The sequence below is a fragment of the Lacerta agilis genome, chromosome 4 (assembly GCF_009819535.1).
Source record: "Lacerta agilis isolate rLacAgi1 chromosome 4, rLacAgi1.pri, whole genome shotgun sequence".
In the NCBI taxonomy this organism is placed as follows: domain Eukaryota; kingdom Metazoa; phylum Chordata; class Lepidosauria; order Squamata; family Lacertidae; genus Lacerta; species Lacerta agilis.
This window is the reverse complement of record NC_046315.1, coordinates 33994485-34008097: the sequence shown is the minus strand read 5'-3', so window position 1 is coordinate 34008097 and position 13613 is coordinate 33994485. Positions and strand designations below refer to the sequence as shown.

The 13613-nt window shown below is 39.3% G+C and overlaps 1 protein-coding gene across 5 annotated transcripts in view; it reads right to left on the bottom strand.

Moving 5' to 3' along the window:
- The window catches only part of ALCAM (activated leukocyte cell adhesion molecule), a 120093-nt gene that overhangs the window by 20985 nt on the left and 85495 nt on the right, over positions 1-13613 (bottom strand). For all 5 annotated transcript variants that reach the window (XM_033146674.1, XM_033146672.1, XM_033146673.1 and 2 more), the window contains exons 6-12: positions 13415-13594; positions 12150-12277; positions 11374-11503; positions 6889-7001; positions 4940-5075; positions 4454-4581; positions 1269-1401 (exon numbers count right to left, since the gene is read on the bottom strand). In XM_033146674.1, coding sequence (XP_033002565.1) covers positions 1269-1401; positions 4454-4581; positions 4940-5075; positions 6889-7001; positions 11374-11503; positions 12150-12277; positions 13415-13594 — 948 coding nt within the window. The remainder of the gene's footprint in view (positions 1-1268; positions 1402-4453; positions 4582-4939; positions 5076-6888; positions 7002-11373; positions 11504-12149; positions 12278-13414; positions 13595-13613) is intronic.

Sequence of the window (13613 nt, the reverse complement as noted above, 5' to 3'; positions counted from 1 at the left end):
TGGAGGTATGAGGAGAGGAGAGCCCCTAAACAGAACTGCATTCCCGGTGAGTTGGTTGTATGATACTTTCAACTGGAATGTCATAGCTCAATACAGAATAGCTGCCAAATTGATTCTTTAAAATGACCATTGGTTTTCCATTTGCCCAGGTCTATTCAGACCAAAAAAGAAAAGCTTGCATGACTATTTGCATGAAAGGGTGGTGGACTGATCATACAGGGGGACAGATGTTGCCCCATCTTGAACTCTGAGGGCTATTCATACATTTTAAAAATTAAAACTGGGATTCCTCAGTATATATTTACAGAGGCCATCTGGAAGCTTACAGGGTATAGCTGGAAAGATAATTTATTCTGACCACAGCTGTCAACTTTCCCCTTCTTTGCGGGAAATTCCCTTATTCCAGCACCGTTTCCCACTGCAAAAAAAGGGAAGGTTGACAGCTATGGCCGTTTCCTAATGCAAAAAAAGGAAGGTTGATAGCTATGATTCTGACTCAAGCGCTGAGGCAACATCTTCGTCACCTAGAACTAATAATTGATTATGGCTGCAGTCCTACATACATTACCTTCACAGCGGCTCCCACTGAATTCAGTGGTGCCCTTTGCTGAGTAAACGTGCATGGAAGTCATTTGCTGGTCACATTATCTAAATTACGAAACACCAGGGAGCAGGAAAATGTCAGGTAGATCTGCCTAGAGATTGCTATAGGCAGGCTGAGCCGTTCCTAAATGAACAAGTGTCCAAGCTGATGAATTTAATTAGAACACTTATTTGGTGCTGCACAGAAGGTAATGGCGACATCTCAGATAATTCTGAAAAGCTTTCAAAAACAAAAACAAAACAAAACAAAAAACCAACCAATGACAGAACAGAATGCAGCAGGCTGTGCATGAAAAACTAATAGTTAACAAAAGCCTGATTTATGATGGGCTTCTGTGGCATGGAGACTTATCAGCTAGAAGTGTATTAGTGTAGCCAAACTCATTTTGCATTTCTGGGCATCTTCTCGAAAAAGAAACAAGTGTCAGAAATTTACCATGGCAACCCAGTTCTGAGAAATGAGTTGCAAAGTGTACGCTTCCCCCTTCTCCTTGTCTATGTGAGGACAATGAAGCAACTTGTAAACAACATTCCACCACAGAGCCACACACGAGAGAGTGAGGACAGTGATGGATATTTTATGTGAAAGTAGATGAAAAGATGAAAGAGCCATCAGTCCTGTTCTTGCCGTTTTAAATCTTTTAAAATAAAATAAAAGTACTTACTAGCAGATACGTTCAAAGAGGTCACAGTTCTTTCCAGCTGATTTTCCGCAATACACGTCAGCGTAACATTCTCTTCAGGAGCAATTTTGATTTTACTAATAAACTTTCCATTTACATATTTAGTCTCCTCTGTCTGGAAAGAAAAAAAGAATATTTGAAAGTTTGTGGAAAGAACAAAGACTTCGTATACGTGTGTGTGTGTGTGTGTGTGTGTGTGTGTGTGTGTGCAAAGCTACATTAGTACCTTTGCTTAAATATCTAAATTAAGTACTCTGCATGTTTGTACATTTGTATATACATACAAATAGTGGCACTGTTTATCATGGGAGTTTAGGTTTCTTTCTAAAATTTCTAGAATGAAACTCAACTTAAACTCTGAATTAAATTTTAATATCTGCCTTCCCCCAACACATTTTCTCCAAATACCCACTGTTGAACATTCTACTTTCTGCACTATTGGAAGGCAGATATCGAAAGATTCTTCATGGCAAGTGTTTCTGCTCAAGTAAGAGTGGTCAAATTGAAATAGTGGGCCATGTTCTATTCCACTGTAGATTTTACACAGATCTCAGAGCCTTTCATATAACCCCGCTTGTACGAAAAGTACCAGGGAGGACAGAGGAATATTATTTAAATTACCTCCTGTCTGACTGGAATCCATATGTCACTAGAAATGTAGCTAGATTTGTGCAATAGCCATAAGTCAAAGAAAGCAAAAGATTACACAGCTGCACAAACAGCCATAAATCGTTACAGCCTATAGTTAAATTTTCTTATCCTTTAAATTCTTAAGCGGAGTTCTTACCTCCTTGGATACACATTTTAAATCTATTTAATTAGTATATTGATTGTTAAATTCCACTCTGATCGTTCTTATAAAGAACTGTGCAGAAATTCTGGTTTTAGTATGCTGGCTGTTTGGCCATAATGACACATTCATTCATTTACATTCTACATGCAAAATTATAATAATAATCTGTCACAAAACTGCCTGATTCTGTATTTGGTTGCTTACAATCAGTTGCCTATGTATAACAAAGGGTACTAGCAGCTCAATTTGTTAACCCAACTAAACCAGGGTATCTATATGTAAGGTGGTTTTGCACTAATTAAGAGTCAGTGCAACTGCCCAACCATATACATATCTACTCAGATGTAAATCCTGTTCATTTCAGTGGGGCTTACTGCTAGGTACAACTGAATGCACACTAAGGGCAGAACCACACCATATATTTAAAGTACGTTGATTTACTAAAAGAATTGTGGGAACTGTAGTTTCTTTCTCACAGATACACAATTCCTAGCAACCTTTAAAAAACTACCAGTTCTCAGGATTGTTTGGGGAAAGTCATGCACTTTAAATGTGTGTTTAATGTGCATTAATTGTATCTGAAAGCAACCCTCATTGAATTATTTAGAATATAGGGTAAAGGGACCCCTGACCATTAGGTCCAGTCGTGTCCGACTCTGGGGTTGCAGCGCTCATCTCATGTTACTGGCTGAGGGAGCCGGCGTACAGCTTCCAGGTCATGTGGCCAGCATGACTAAGCCGCTTCTGGTGAACCAGAGCAGTGCACGGAAACGCTGTTTACCTTCCTGCTGGAGCGGTACCTTTTTATCTATTTGCACTTTGAAAAGCTTTCAAACTGCTAGGTGGGCAGGAGCTGGGACTGAGCAATAGGAGCTCTCCCCATCACAAGGATTCGAACCGCCGGCCTTCTAATCAGCAAGCCCTAGGCTCTGTGGTTTAACCCACAGCACCACCCGCATCCCAATTAGAATATATTTCTGAGCAAATATACATATACATATCAAGTTGTCGTCTAATTCTATATAATAGGCTATATGCAGTATATGACCAACATAGTTCTGGAAAAATGCTAAGATTGACTTGTTTTGTGTGATGTGTTCTGTATGTTTGTTCTTTAATCAGAGATATGGGAGGAATCTGTTGGAAATGAGCTATCAAGAGATTTTCTTTCCTGTCTGCCTGTTTGACTCCTGTTGTGGTATGGACTTGTACAGTGATACCTCGGGTTACAAACACTTCGGGTTACAGACTCCGCTCACCCGGAAGTAGTACCTTGGGTTAAGAACTTTGCTTCAGGATGGCGGCGCGGCGGCAGCGGGAGGCCCCATTAGCTAAAGTGGTACCTCAGGTTAAGAACGATTGCGTGTTGAGGTCCCCAACCACCCTCCAGTAAAATAACTCACACCAGAAACATTAATTTTGGTTTGGTTTTTGGGATAAATTTTGGCCACAACTTTATTAAAATACAAGATATGTGAGTGGTTGCGTAGGCATTGGTTTAGACTATCTGACCCACTGGGGACAGAACTGACGACAGTCAGTAAGGGAAAGCATTTTGGGGAGAGAATAGGAGCTGGGGGGTCAGACACAACGACTCTTCCCAAATGCTCCCAGGGGCTCTTGCGTGGCCCTGGCCCCCGACCGGGGGATACGGACAAAAGCATTGCGAGCCCCTGGATTCCTTTAACGGAATTCCCACGCAGCAGCAGCAGCATTGGAGGGGCAGACACAGCCAATCATAACCCCTCCAGCAACGAACACGAAACCAATGCCTAACCGCCAACCTTACAAGTTGTGACTAATTGCTACGCAGTAGGCGAAAACCAGAAGGCACCAGCCAATCAGCCAACTGGAAAAATTCCTACCAGGCCCCTGCACCAACGGCAGACGACCCCATGACAGGCATAGCAAGGTCAACGCAGAGGCCTAAAACGAGGGAGGGGAGGGCGGGCGATCCGTTGCAAGCAGCAAAGAGAAATAATACAGGGCGTGCCAAGGATTTTAATCCAGTAACTGTCCATCAACCAAAATTGCAACGTTAATTTCTCCCCAACAACAAGTAATGCCCCAATCAAAACAGCGACTAACTCAGAACCAACCCACACTGGAAGGGTGGATTTTCTGGCCCCCACCGCAACCCGTGCTCTCTAGGATGGAGAACACGCATTTCAGGCTAAGAACAGATCTCCGGAAAGAATTAAGTTCGTAACCAGAGGTACCACTGTACGGTAAATCAATTACAATGGAATGGAATACACAAGATGGAAGTGTAAAGAAATATTGGAATGGATTTAGGTATGTTTGCATGCCTCTAATATTTGTCTTTTGCTATAACTGAAAGGAATACGCAAGAAGTAATGAGAAAATTACTTGCTTTATTTATGACACCTCCACTGCTAGTCCATTGTACTGCTGGTTTGGGGAACCCTTCCACATGGCAGGCTATCATTTTATATGATCCATCTGTGCTGGTTCTCTTTGTCATTTTGATCTGTGGCTTTCCTAAAAAACAAAATGGATAATTTCTCGAATTAATGTTCCATTTGTTCTTCCTACTAAATTCCCAAGGGATTCAAAAACAATAATAAAATTGTAATACAATTTAAGAATAAACCAAGCTATAAAATGATTCACTTAAACTATCATATTTAAACCAAGAAAGATCAAAAGTTTTAAAACTGTACTACACACACACACACACACACACACACATTTAACCAGATAAACACACACATTTTTATCTTTTAAAAATATGCAGGGTCAGACTTGAGTGCTGTTTTTCTGGGAGGGCATTTCAAAGTGATGAAGCAACATGAAAATTATAGTCAACATTATAAGATAAAGCGTCTGCCTCACATACCTTCCACTATCAATGTAAGAATTTGCCTTTTCTTTAACCCTTCAACTTCCTGTAAAGTAGTTTCGCAGATGTAATTTCCTGCATCTTGGTACTGTAAACTTGAAAACGAAGGACTTGCTCTCATTCTTGTATTGTCCTGATAAAAAGGAAAAAGCTAAGCAGTGCAAGTTGAAGACATGCACACCTTTGGACAAGGTGGCCAACAGATTTGTGGTTTTTTTTTAATGCACTGTAGTACAAGCAACTCACAGTGTTAACTACTTGGAGAGACTTGGATTTTGCTTCCCCTACAAAACTGTTTTTATATATTAGTTTAACGTTAATGTGATTTGTCTCCCTCCCCCACTTTTTTAAAATCTAAAAAGCAAACAATCACACCTTGATATGCTCAGCTTCTCCCATCAGTTAAAGTGATAAAAGATTTATTTTGAAGATTTATACCATGTCTTGAAATACAATGATTCTCAAGTTGCCCAACAGCAGTTTGTAATTATATTGCTCCACCACCATTAAAAAAAGCCTCTCATGTGCACAAAAAACTCAGGGGTGCTTCCCTTCAGTTATTCACTCCCAGATCAACCAAGAGTTGAAACAACATTTTCTTTCTGGTAGGTGTGGATGAAATTGGGGGTGAAGTTGCTTTCTTCACTGGCTGATAGATGGACCAGTCTGGTATTTCCCTTGCTAAGAAACAAGCGGTGCAACCTCTCAGTGGCCCTTAGACCTGGTGAAGCTGAATGTTTTCTTTCATTTATAAGGGTTAATAACTACAACACTTGCACATTATAACTCCTGGTAACCTGGCATCAGCTTTGAAGGCAGAGACAGTATCACAGCAGTAATGCTGCAGGATGAATAGCAAAGATAGTTACTAGGATTCTTTTCCTGAGTGAAATTGGAGCTGGCTAGATTGACACAAATTTATGTACCCAAACAGTAGTGGCCCACTGTTAAAACTAAGCTAGGGGCTAAGGCAGACATAGGCAAACTCTGCCCTCCGGATGTTTTGGGACTACAATTCATCGCTGACAACTGGTCCTGTTAGCTAGAGATCATGGGAGTTGTAGTCCCAAAACATCTGGAGGGCCGAGTTTGCCTATGCCTGGGCTAAGGCTTCTTTGCAAGGTACATGTATTCTCCTGATATTGCCAGCCTTTCCTGCCTTCTCTCACCCTCAACTACTACTGGCTTGCCCTGACACTATAGAGCTGGAATGAGGGGACCTGTGGTTCTCCAGGTGCCATTGAACAACACCCCCATCTATCTCAGCCTGCATGGCCAGTAGTCAGGGATGCTAGGACTTGTGGTCTAACAACTTCCTGGAGAACACATGTTCTCCATCCCTGCTATTCACCACAATCTGTAGGTCATTTGTACCCTGATGTTCCCAAAAAGCAAATATGTGTGGGGGGAACATAGCTACCTTATACAGCGCCAGACCACTGGTCTCTCTAGCTCAGTACTGTCTAAGTTGGCAGTAGTTTTCCAGGTGTTCAGAAAGAGCTCTTCCCCAGCCCTGGAGATGTTGGAAATTAAACATGGAGCATAGGAGAATTGCTACTATCTTTTACTGCAACGAAAGTAGCCAGAACTACAAGTATCCAACCCACTCATGCTTTTGAGCAAGGCTATTTATTCTTGTGTGTTTCTGGAAGCCATTACAAATATATAATTACCTACTTTTACAAAAAAAGGTGATCAGATTTGAACAAGCTTCCACATCACCTATTCCTTAAATACCTGATAGTGAACTATATCTTAACATATTCAAAATATTTAATTATCTTGATATTGAAGTGTGATTTAATTTAATTTGTAAGTAGATAAAAGCCTCCTTTTGAAGTTCCAGGTAGAATGCTGCTTATTGTTCTTTAAAGCCAGATGAGAGCTAAAGAGTTAGCAGCTGACATGAGCAGGTTGACAATAGCAGGGTTATTAACAATATTTACCTTCAGCCAGAATATGGTGGCATTTCTACTGGAAGAGATTGTGCAGGATACAGGCAGTGCTTCTCCAATCTGCTTAATAACTTCTCCACTGGGAGTAAGTGACAAATCCAGATCTATTGGGGGAGAAAGCATTGTCAGATAAAAGTCTCATACATGTGGCTCATTTAGTGAGCTTACAGAAGTGTGTGGGGGGGACACACACACCCTGTTAGCTAATTCCAGTTAAACTGCACTTTCTCAAGTCTCAGTCAATTCCCTCATACAATAGGACAGAAAATAATCTCCAAAAGAAGGAAGCAAAAATATTTGCACATCTATGTAATTATTCGGTAGTAGAAAGTGAAACACATTTTCCTTGCTGTATCACTTGACAAACAAAAGGGATTTGTGAAGAAAGAAAACTATGTGAAGTGGGTAGATGGTGGGAGGCGTACAAGGAGGGTATTTGTGTGTGAATGTTTTTGTTAGATGTGAGTGTTTCTGCTGGTGGCGAAGGTGAAACCTGAATAGCAATCTTAAAATATAAAAATAATCTTGTATAATGGTCAGAAGGATGTCAGGTTTTGTTTTGAGATGTGTGTAGCATTTACTTACTATGGGATGTATAAAATAAAATAATAATAATAATAATAATAATAATAATAATAATAATAATAATAATATTTTATTTATACCCTGCCCATCTGGCCGGATTTCCCCAGACGCTCTGGGCGGCTTCCAACAAAATATTAAAAATACAATAAAGCACCAAACATTAAAAACTTCCCTAAACAGGGCTGCCTTCAGATTTCTTCTAAAAATCAGAGAGTTGTTTATTTCCTTGACATCTGATGGGAGGGCAGGCGCCACTACCGAGAAGGCCCTCTGCCTGGTTCCCTGTAACCTCATTTCTTGCATGAGGGAACCGCCAGAAGGCCTTTGGCGCTAAACCTCAGTGTCGTGGCTGAACGATGGGGGTGGAGACGCTCCTTCAGGTTTAGGGCTTTAAAGGTCAGCACCAACACTTTAAAAGGCATTTATAAGCAGCTTCCTCCTCTACTGGCTTTGCTTTCAGAGGACATTCTGGAACCTCAACAACTTCACTGAAAAAGTTATAACCCCCGGAAAATTTGCTAGATCACTTTGTCACTATTTGAAGTGAACTCCAGCTGAAATGACACATATTTCCATATTTTAGTTTAGCACTAGTAATTACTTAAAAGCTATGGAAACATATAAAGTGCCTTCCACAGTCTCTGATCGCCTTCTCTCATTCCACTAGACCCGTACAACTTTGATAACCACCAAAAAAAAATTCAACATATCTGGTTAGGCAGACCAAAGTTCTCTAGCTTTATTACATTGTCAGTACTGAAGTGCTTCATGTTCCTTAAGCTTGCAAACTCCTCTTCCTGTATCTTCACCAGTGAGAGTAGCAAGAGCTCAAGTCTCTCAACAGGAAAGTGACATCATCTACATTTTCCATTTACGAACTCCATTAGGAACAGTGTTAAAGGAAGCACAGAGCACAGTGTTAAAGGAAGCACAGAGGGTGCAAGAGAGAATGCAAAGCTATACACTGCTATGGTAACTGTCCTTATTTATAGCTAGTAATACCTGCAACATGACTGATACAGACCTAATTTCTTTACTGTCAGTGGACCTAGGAATGCTTATCTTATCTGCCTCTGCAGCTGCTTACCTAGCAGACCATAAGCATATACAAACACTCTAGCAACTGCTGTCAAGTCCCATCCTGCTTCTCCCCACACCTCCCCCCAATGTGATCCCTGAATCAAAGCCATAAAACACAGGACAACATATCCCTACGACTACTACTTCTTTATCCTGAGTCAGGGACTGAGCTTGCTCTTTTAAGTTCCCCAAATTTCCTCTAAGCACTATGTAACCATGGGAGGAAAGCTAAGAAAAAGACTGTCCCCGTCCCAAGGTAATTTTCTTTCTATGTTTCCTAATTTATTTGAAGCAGGCTAAAACCTCAGATTGAGTGCCCAGAAAAGATGACCCGCATTAAAATCTTGTCACACACATGAGATGAAACAGGAACTCATTAAATTATTGGCCTCCACCTAGGAAAGATTGAAACTTCATGGACTAATCATTGCATCACCAGCCAGGCCACCACATGCATCTTTCATGATTAAGTTGAGCCCCAATGCCATCATCCTTGATCTGCTCTTCTACGCAGTGAAATTTGGTGGTGGTTTATCACAACTTGGTGAAAATATAGACATGATGCTTAATTAAAGTTATTGCCACCTAATATTATTTTATAGTGAAACGAAAGTTTAAAATACAGGCAACAAAAAAGAACAGCCTATATTTCAATATAACAAGTTTACTAAAGGAATAAAAGAAACTCGGTGGCAACAACCCTGAAAAATAAAATTTTATTTATTTATTTATTATTCCATGGATATGCGTGTAGGATGACTGAAATAGACTAAGGAAAAGCCTACTGGCTAATGAAAAATAGATAACTAATATTTAATTAATAAGGGATATAGCGCTATATAGCACATTTCAAATCTATATTTAACATAACATGTATATCATAATCAGAAAAAAAAATAGAGGGATTTGTACTTGACTGGATTTGATCAGAAGCTGTAGGAGCTTCCACATGGGACATAAATGCAAACCATAGTGCCAAAATCCCATTTCGTTTTAAAGGATTCGTGCCTGCTGCATCTGCCAAGCAAGTTTGCAAAGTCCCAAATTTTATCATTCCATTGCTGTTTCGATGGTTGCTTTGGAAACTTCTAATTACATGCTATGCGTGACTTTGCCACTGTATGCAATTGCTTAAGAAGCTTTTTATGCAGGAAGAGTCCACAGCTCTGAGAAACGCTTAGAGATCATGTGCAGGGGGGCCTTGATATTCCTTCTATCTATGCTACACCCCTTTTCCAATCAATTCTGTAAATATATTTTGCGTTGGTGATCCTTTAATCTAAAGGCATGTTTGATGAAACTTTACTTTGATGTTGTATGAAGAGAAAAAGGAATGTTTGAAAAATTACAAAAGATTGTGGGGTGGTTGTTTTTTTTTTGAAGAAACAACCTGTACTATTGCTACATTAACAGATTATTAGAAAACACAGTTGCCTGTAGCTGCCGTATGTAAAACAAAGTCAAATTTGTTTGCTAGCAAATAATCAATCTCTGTTGCAGTGCACATGCAAAGTAAGAAAGCGACAATGCAAAAACTGGATCCTACATGTTGCTAAATGAATTTAGCATTATTTAAATAAATGTGTGAAATGCCTACACTTGTTTATATCGTTACATTATATGTTAGTCTTTGTATTGCTGAGTTCTCCTTTTTGTATTTTGTTGCCATAAATCATATTGGATAGACCTTCTCTTGAAAGTCAGGCCATAAATATGGTAGGGGAAAGTGGGGTTACACTTGTTTGCAAGTGCCTCCATAGCAGTGCCCCTTCCATTTGGAAGTCTTAAAATGTCAGGAAAATGATTAGCTTGAGGATTGCCTCATACAGTGGTGTCTCTAGCCATGCAGCTTACAAAATGGATAATCATTTGCGGTACTAGTTTCTCAGGTAGGAAACAGCAAGAGGATTGAAGACAACATTCAAGCTTGAATTTTATTATTAAATCAATAACTTTAAAAGATGTAAAAGAAGATTTCCTGGTTATAAAATGCTGGGCTATTTTACATTTAGCAAAAATATTTCTAAAATCCGGTAGTTGAAAGACCACATTGTAGCTGCTGAATAATACATTTGTTCCCCTTTATCAAGTTTTTTTTAATTATCAGATTTGTAAAATCCCAATAGAAATAAATGAAAATAAACTGCATGAAGTTTTAAAACGAAACACCAGTGAATCATAGAAAAGCACATAGCACATCACTAGAAGCAAGAAGGAATGATATGTGTATATAATTAAATCACCAGCCTGAGTTGCGCACCCAAGCTTAAAAAAACTTAAGTTAGCACATGAAGACTGCATTCTAAATCAATCTAAGCTATGATTTGACCCCAGCTGCCTCCTGGACTCTCAAGTTCCTGCCATATGGCAAAGTTTATACGCTTTTGCTGCTGCTTTTACTTAATTGAATTTTTGTGTCTCTGTGTCATCAAGACTGACAAACTGTGGTTAGCATTAACAAGCTCATTTCAAACCATGGTTTCTGAAGCTGACTTCTTTAAACTATGATCATAGTTAACATTACCTGCAGTTCTGGGTCTGGAAGTCACAGCTTCTGAACTTCTCCTGATTGTGTGGTAGCAGGAGAGGTGTGTGTGTGTGTGGGGGGGTGATGCACAAGCCAAGAAAAGGCTATGCTCATTCATGTCTCATTAAACCATGGTTTAGCATGATGTCCAAAAAAAGCCATTGAGTTGCCTTGACCTGACCCCTATAAAAACACTTAGATTTGGCATGGAACATGCTAAGAAAGGACATCTGTTATGAAATAACATGCACTTTTGAAAGGAAAACAAAGACAAAACTACTTACAATGTACTGTAATTATAGTGGAATCCATCAAACTCTCATCAGTCAGTGAACATCTATATTCCCCTGTTGCATTTCTTCTAACATCAGTCAGTACGTAAAGACTTGAACTTCTTATAGGGTCTGGTTCCCCCTTTTAGAGAAAGTTTAATAGAGAAATTTACTAATGAAGGAAAATCATGTTTCTATTTTCTGCAGCTACTTTTATTGCGGCAAGACTGTAGTAGTATGACAGACTTCACTTCTCTGTCAACGAAGAGTACAAACTATCATGGCCAATTTTTAGTGATCAATTTTATAATTTGATAAGTAGTGTAATTATCTGGATTTTCACCAGATAAAATATGTAAATGTCCACACCCAGACACTGTATTAGATTTTATATTACCATTGCTAGATGTGTGATATCATAGAATACATTCACTGCTGCACAATTTAAGAATGGTTGAAAATCAACAAAAATTTGAGAGATAGCTTGAAAATAAAGGTTTTGACTATGTAAGTGGAAAAACCCGCACTACAAATAATTTCAGCTACTTGTTGTTTTAAATACCCCAAATCATTAACATGCATATTCTTTCATGTCTTAAAACAATGTCATTTTAGGAAAATGTGCATAGAAAATGCAATAAGTCGAAAACTGCTACACCTAGATTGGCAAATTATAAATGTTTCCTCAGAGTAGTGTTTATTATAGGCCCATTTTGTATGTAACACTAAGCCATACCACCCCCCTCCCTGCCTCACCACCCAAATCATGGCAGGTAGGCAATACTTACAGGAATGTAGAAGAAAAATTCCTGAGGTGGAGGATTACCATTTCCCGAACATTTTAGGGTGATATTATCACCTTCTTTAATGGTATTTCTTTCTGTAAGTACTTGAATTCTAACCTTCTCTGTAGGATCTAAAAAGACAGGTGTTTCAGCTTTTTTATTTAAAAAACAAAACAAAACCTCAGTCTCTTCCATATACTTAAAGTGTTTAACAACATTAAGTATCACAATAATGAAAAGGCTTATACACCCCTTTCTGTTTCAAGAGCTACATGCATAAAAAAGTTAGTGAAAAGCCTATTGCACAATCCCAGCCAACAGTTGCCGAGGCAAGAACTAAGGCCTTCTACTCTCCAAGCAGGTAATGAGACAATATGCTTGTGTTTTGTGAGTCAATGGGCATTGCTCAAATGAGTTGTTTCATTGCAGAATTGTAATCTGTGATTTTTTGTCCTCAAGGAAATGTGTGACCCACGCCAGGGTGTTATTAACTACAGAATACCGTTCAATAGTTGCCTACAACAGTCACATCCAAAATATGTGTGACTATTGGAGCCACGCTGGTAATGATGCCGGAAGGTAGTTCAGGTTAGCCAGTAATCAAAGCAGGGCAGAAAATTCCCCTGCAAGTGACTAGGTGGTAACATTGCTGGTGTTCATTTGGGTTTGGGGTTGTGTGCAATGGAACCACTCAGTTTCTAAAAACAAAACAAAACAAAACATATTTTTTTTAAAGTACTGGAATCATGTGGATATGGGATAATATTTTCTCATTGCTCGTTGTGCAACAGGTGCCCCAGGAGTTTGAACAAGAGAATAGAATAGACATTTCAAGCTGCAGTAGAAATGCTAGTTTGGGGAAGGCCGTTAGCAATAAAATGTTTATGTCTGAGTACATTTGAAAATGGAATTTGGCTGCAATAGGCAATGTCAAACTCCTTGCTACACGTCCCTTTTCAACCATTCCCTCCCATCTTGGAACCTTCTTCCACATTGCTCCATGTCCCTGAAACAGCCTCAACAAGTCAAACCCATCCTAAAGACACCCTTTCCACAGTGATGCCTTCCCTAAATAACTATTGGGCAACCTATTTGTCTGCCATCCTTCCTGTCAGTTCCTGACCTCTAATTTGTTAATCCAATGAAAACTGCAAGCCTATATGCTAGGGAGAACCAATCCTAAAAGCAACCACCACCACAAAACAATAATAGGAGGATCCATCGAAGCAAACAGATGGTCAAACAGAGGCAGGTATTTATGAACTTACAGTGAATGTCAAAGGCTACAGATTCCGACCGTATTGTTTCTTGTCCTGTTGGTCCAAAATACGTCACCGAACAGGTAAACTGTGCATTTGTATCATCCTTTGTTGGCTTATATTCCAAAGAAGATATCACGGTGTAGAGTCCAGTTGTTTGATTCACTTTTATTTGTTCATTTATAACAGCTTTTGAAAGAAAATGTAT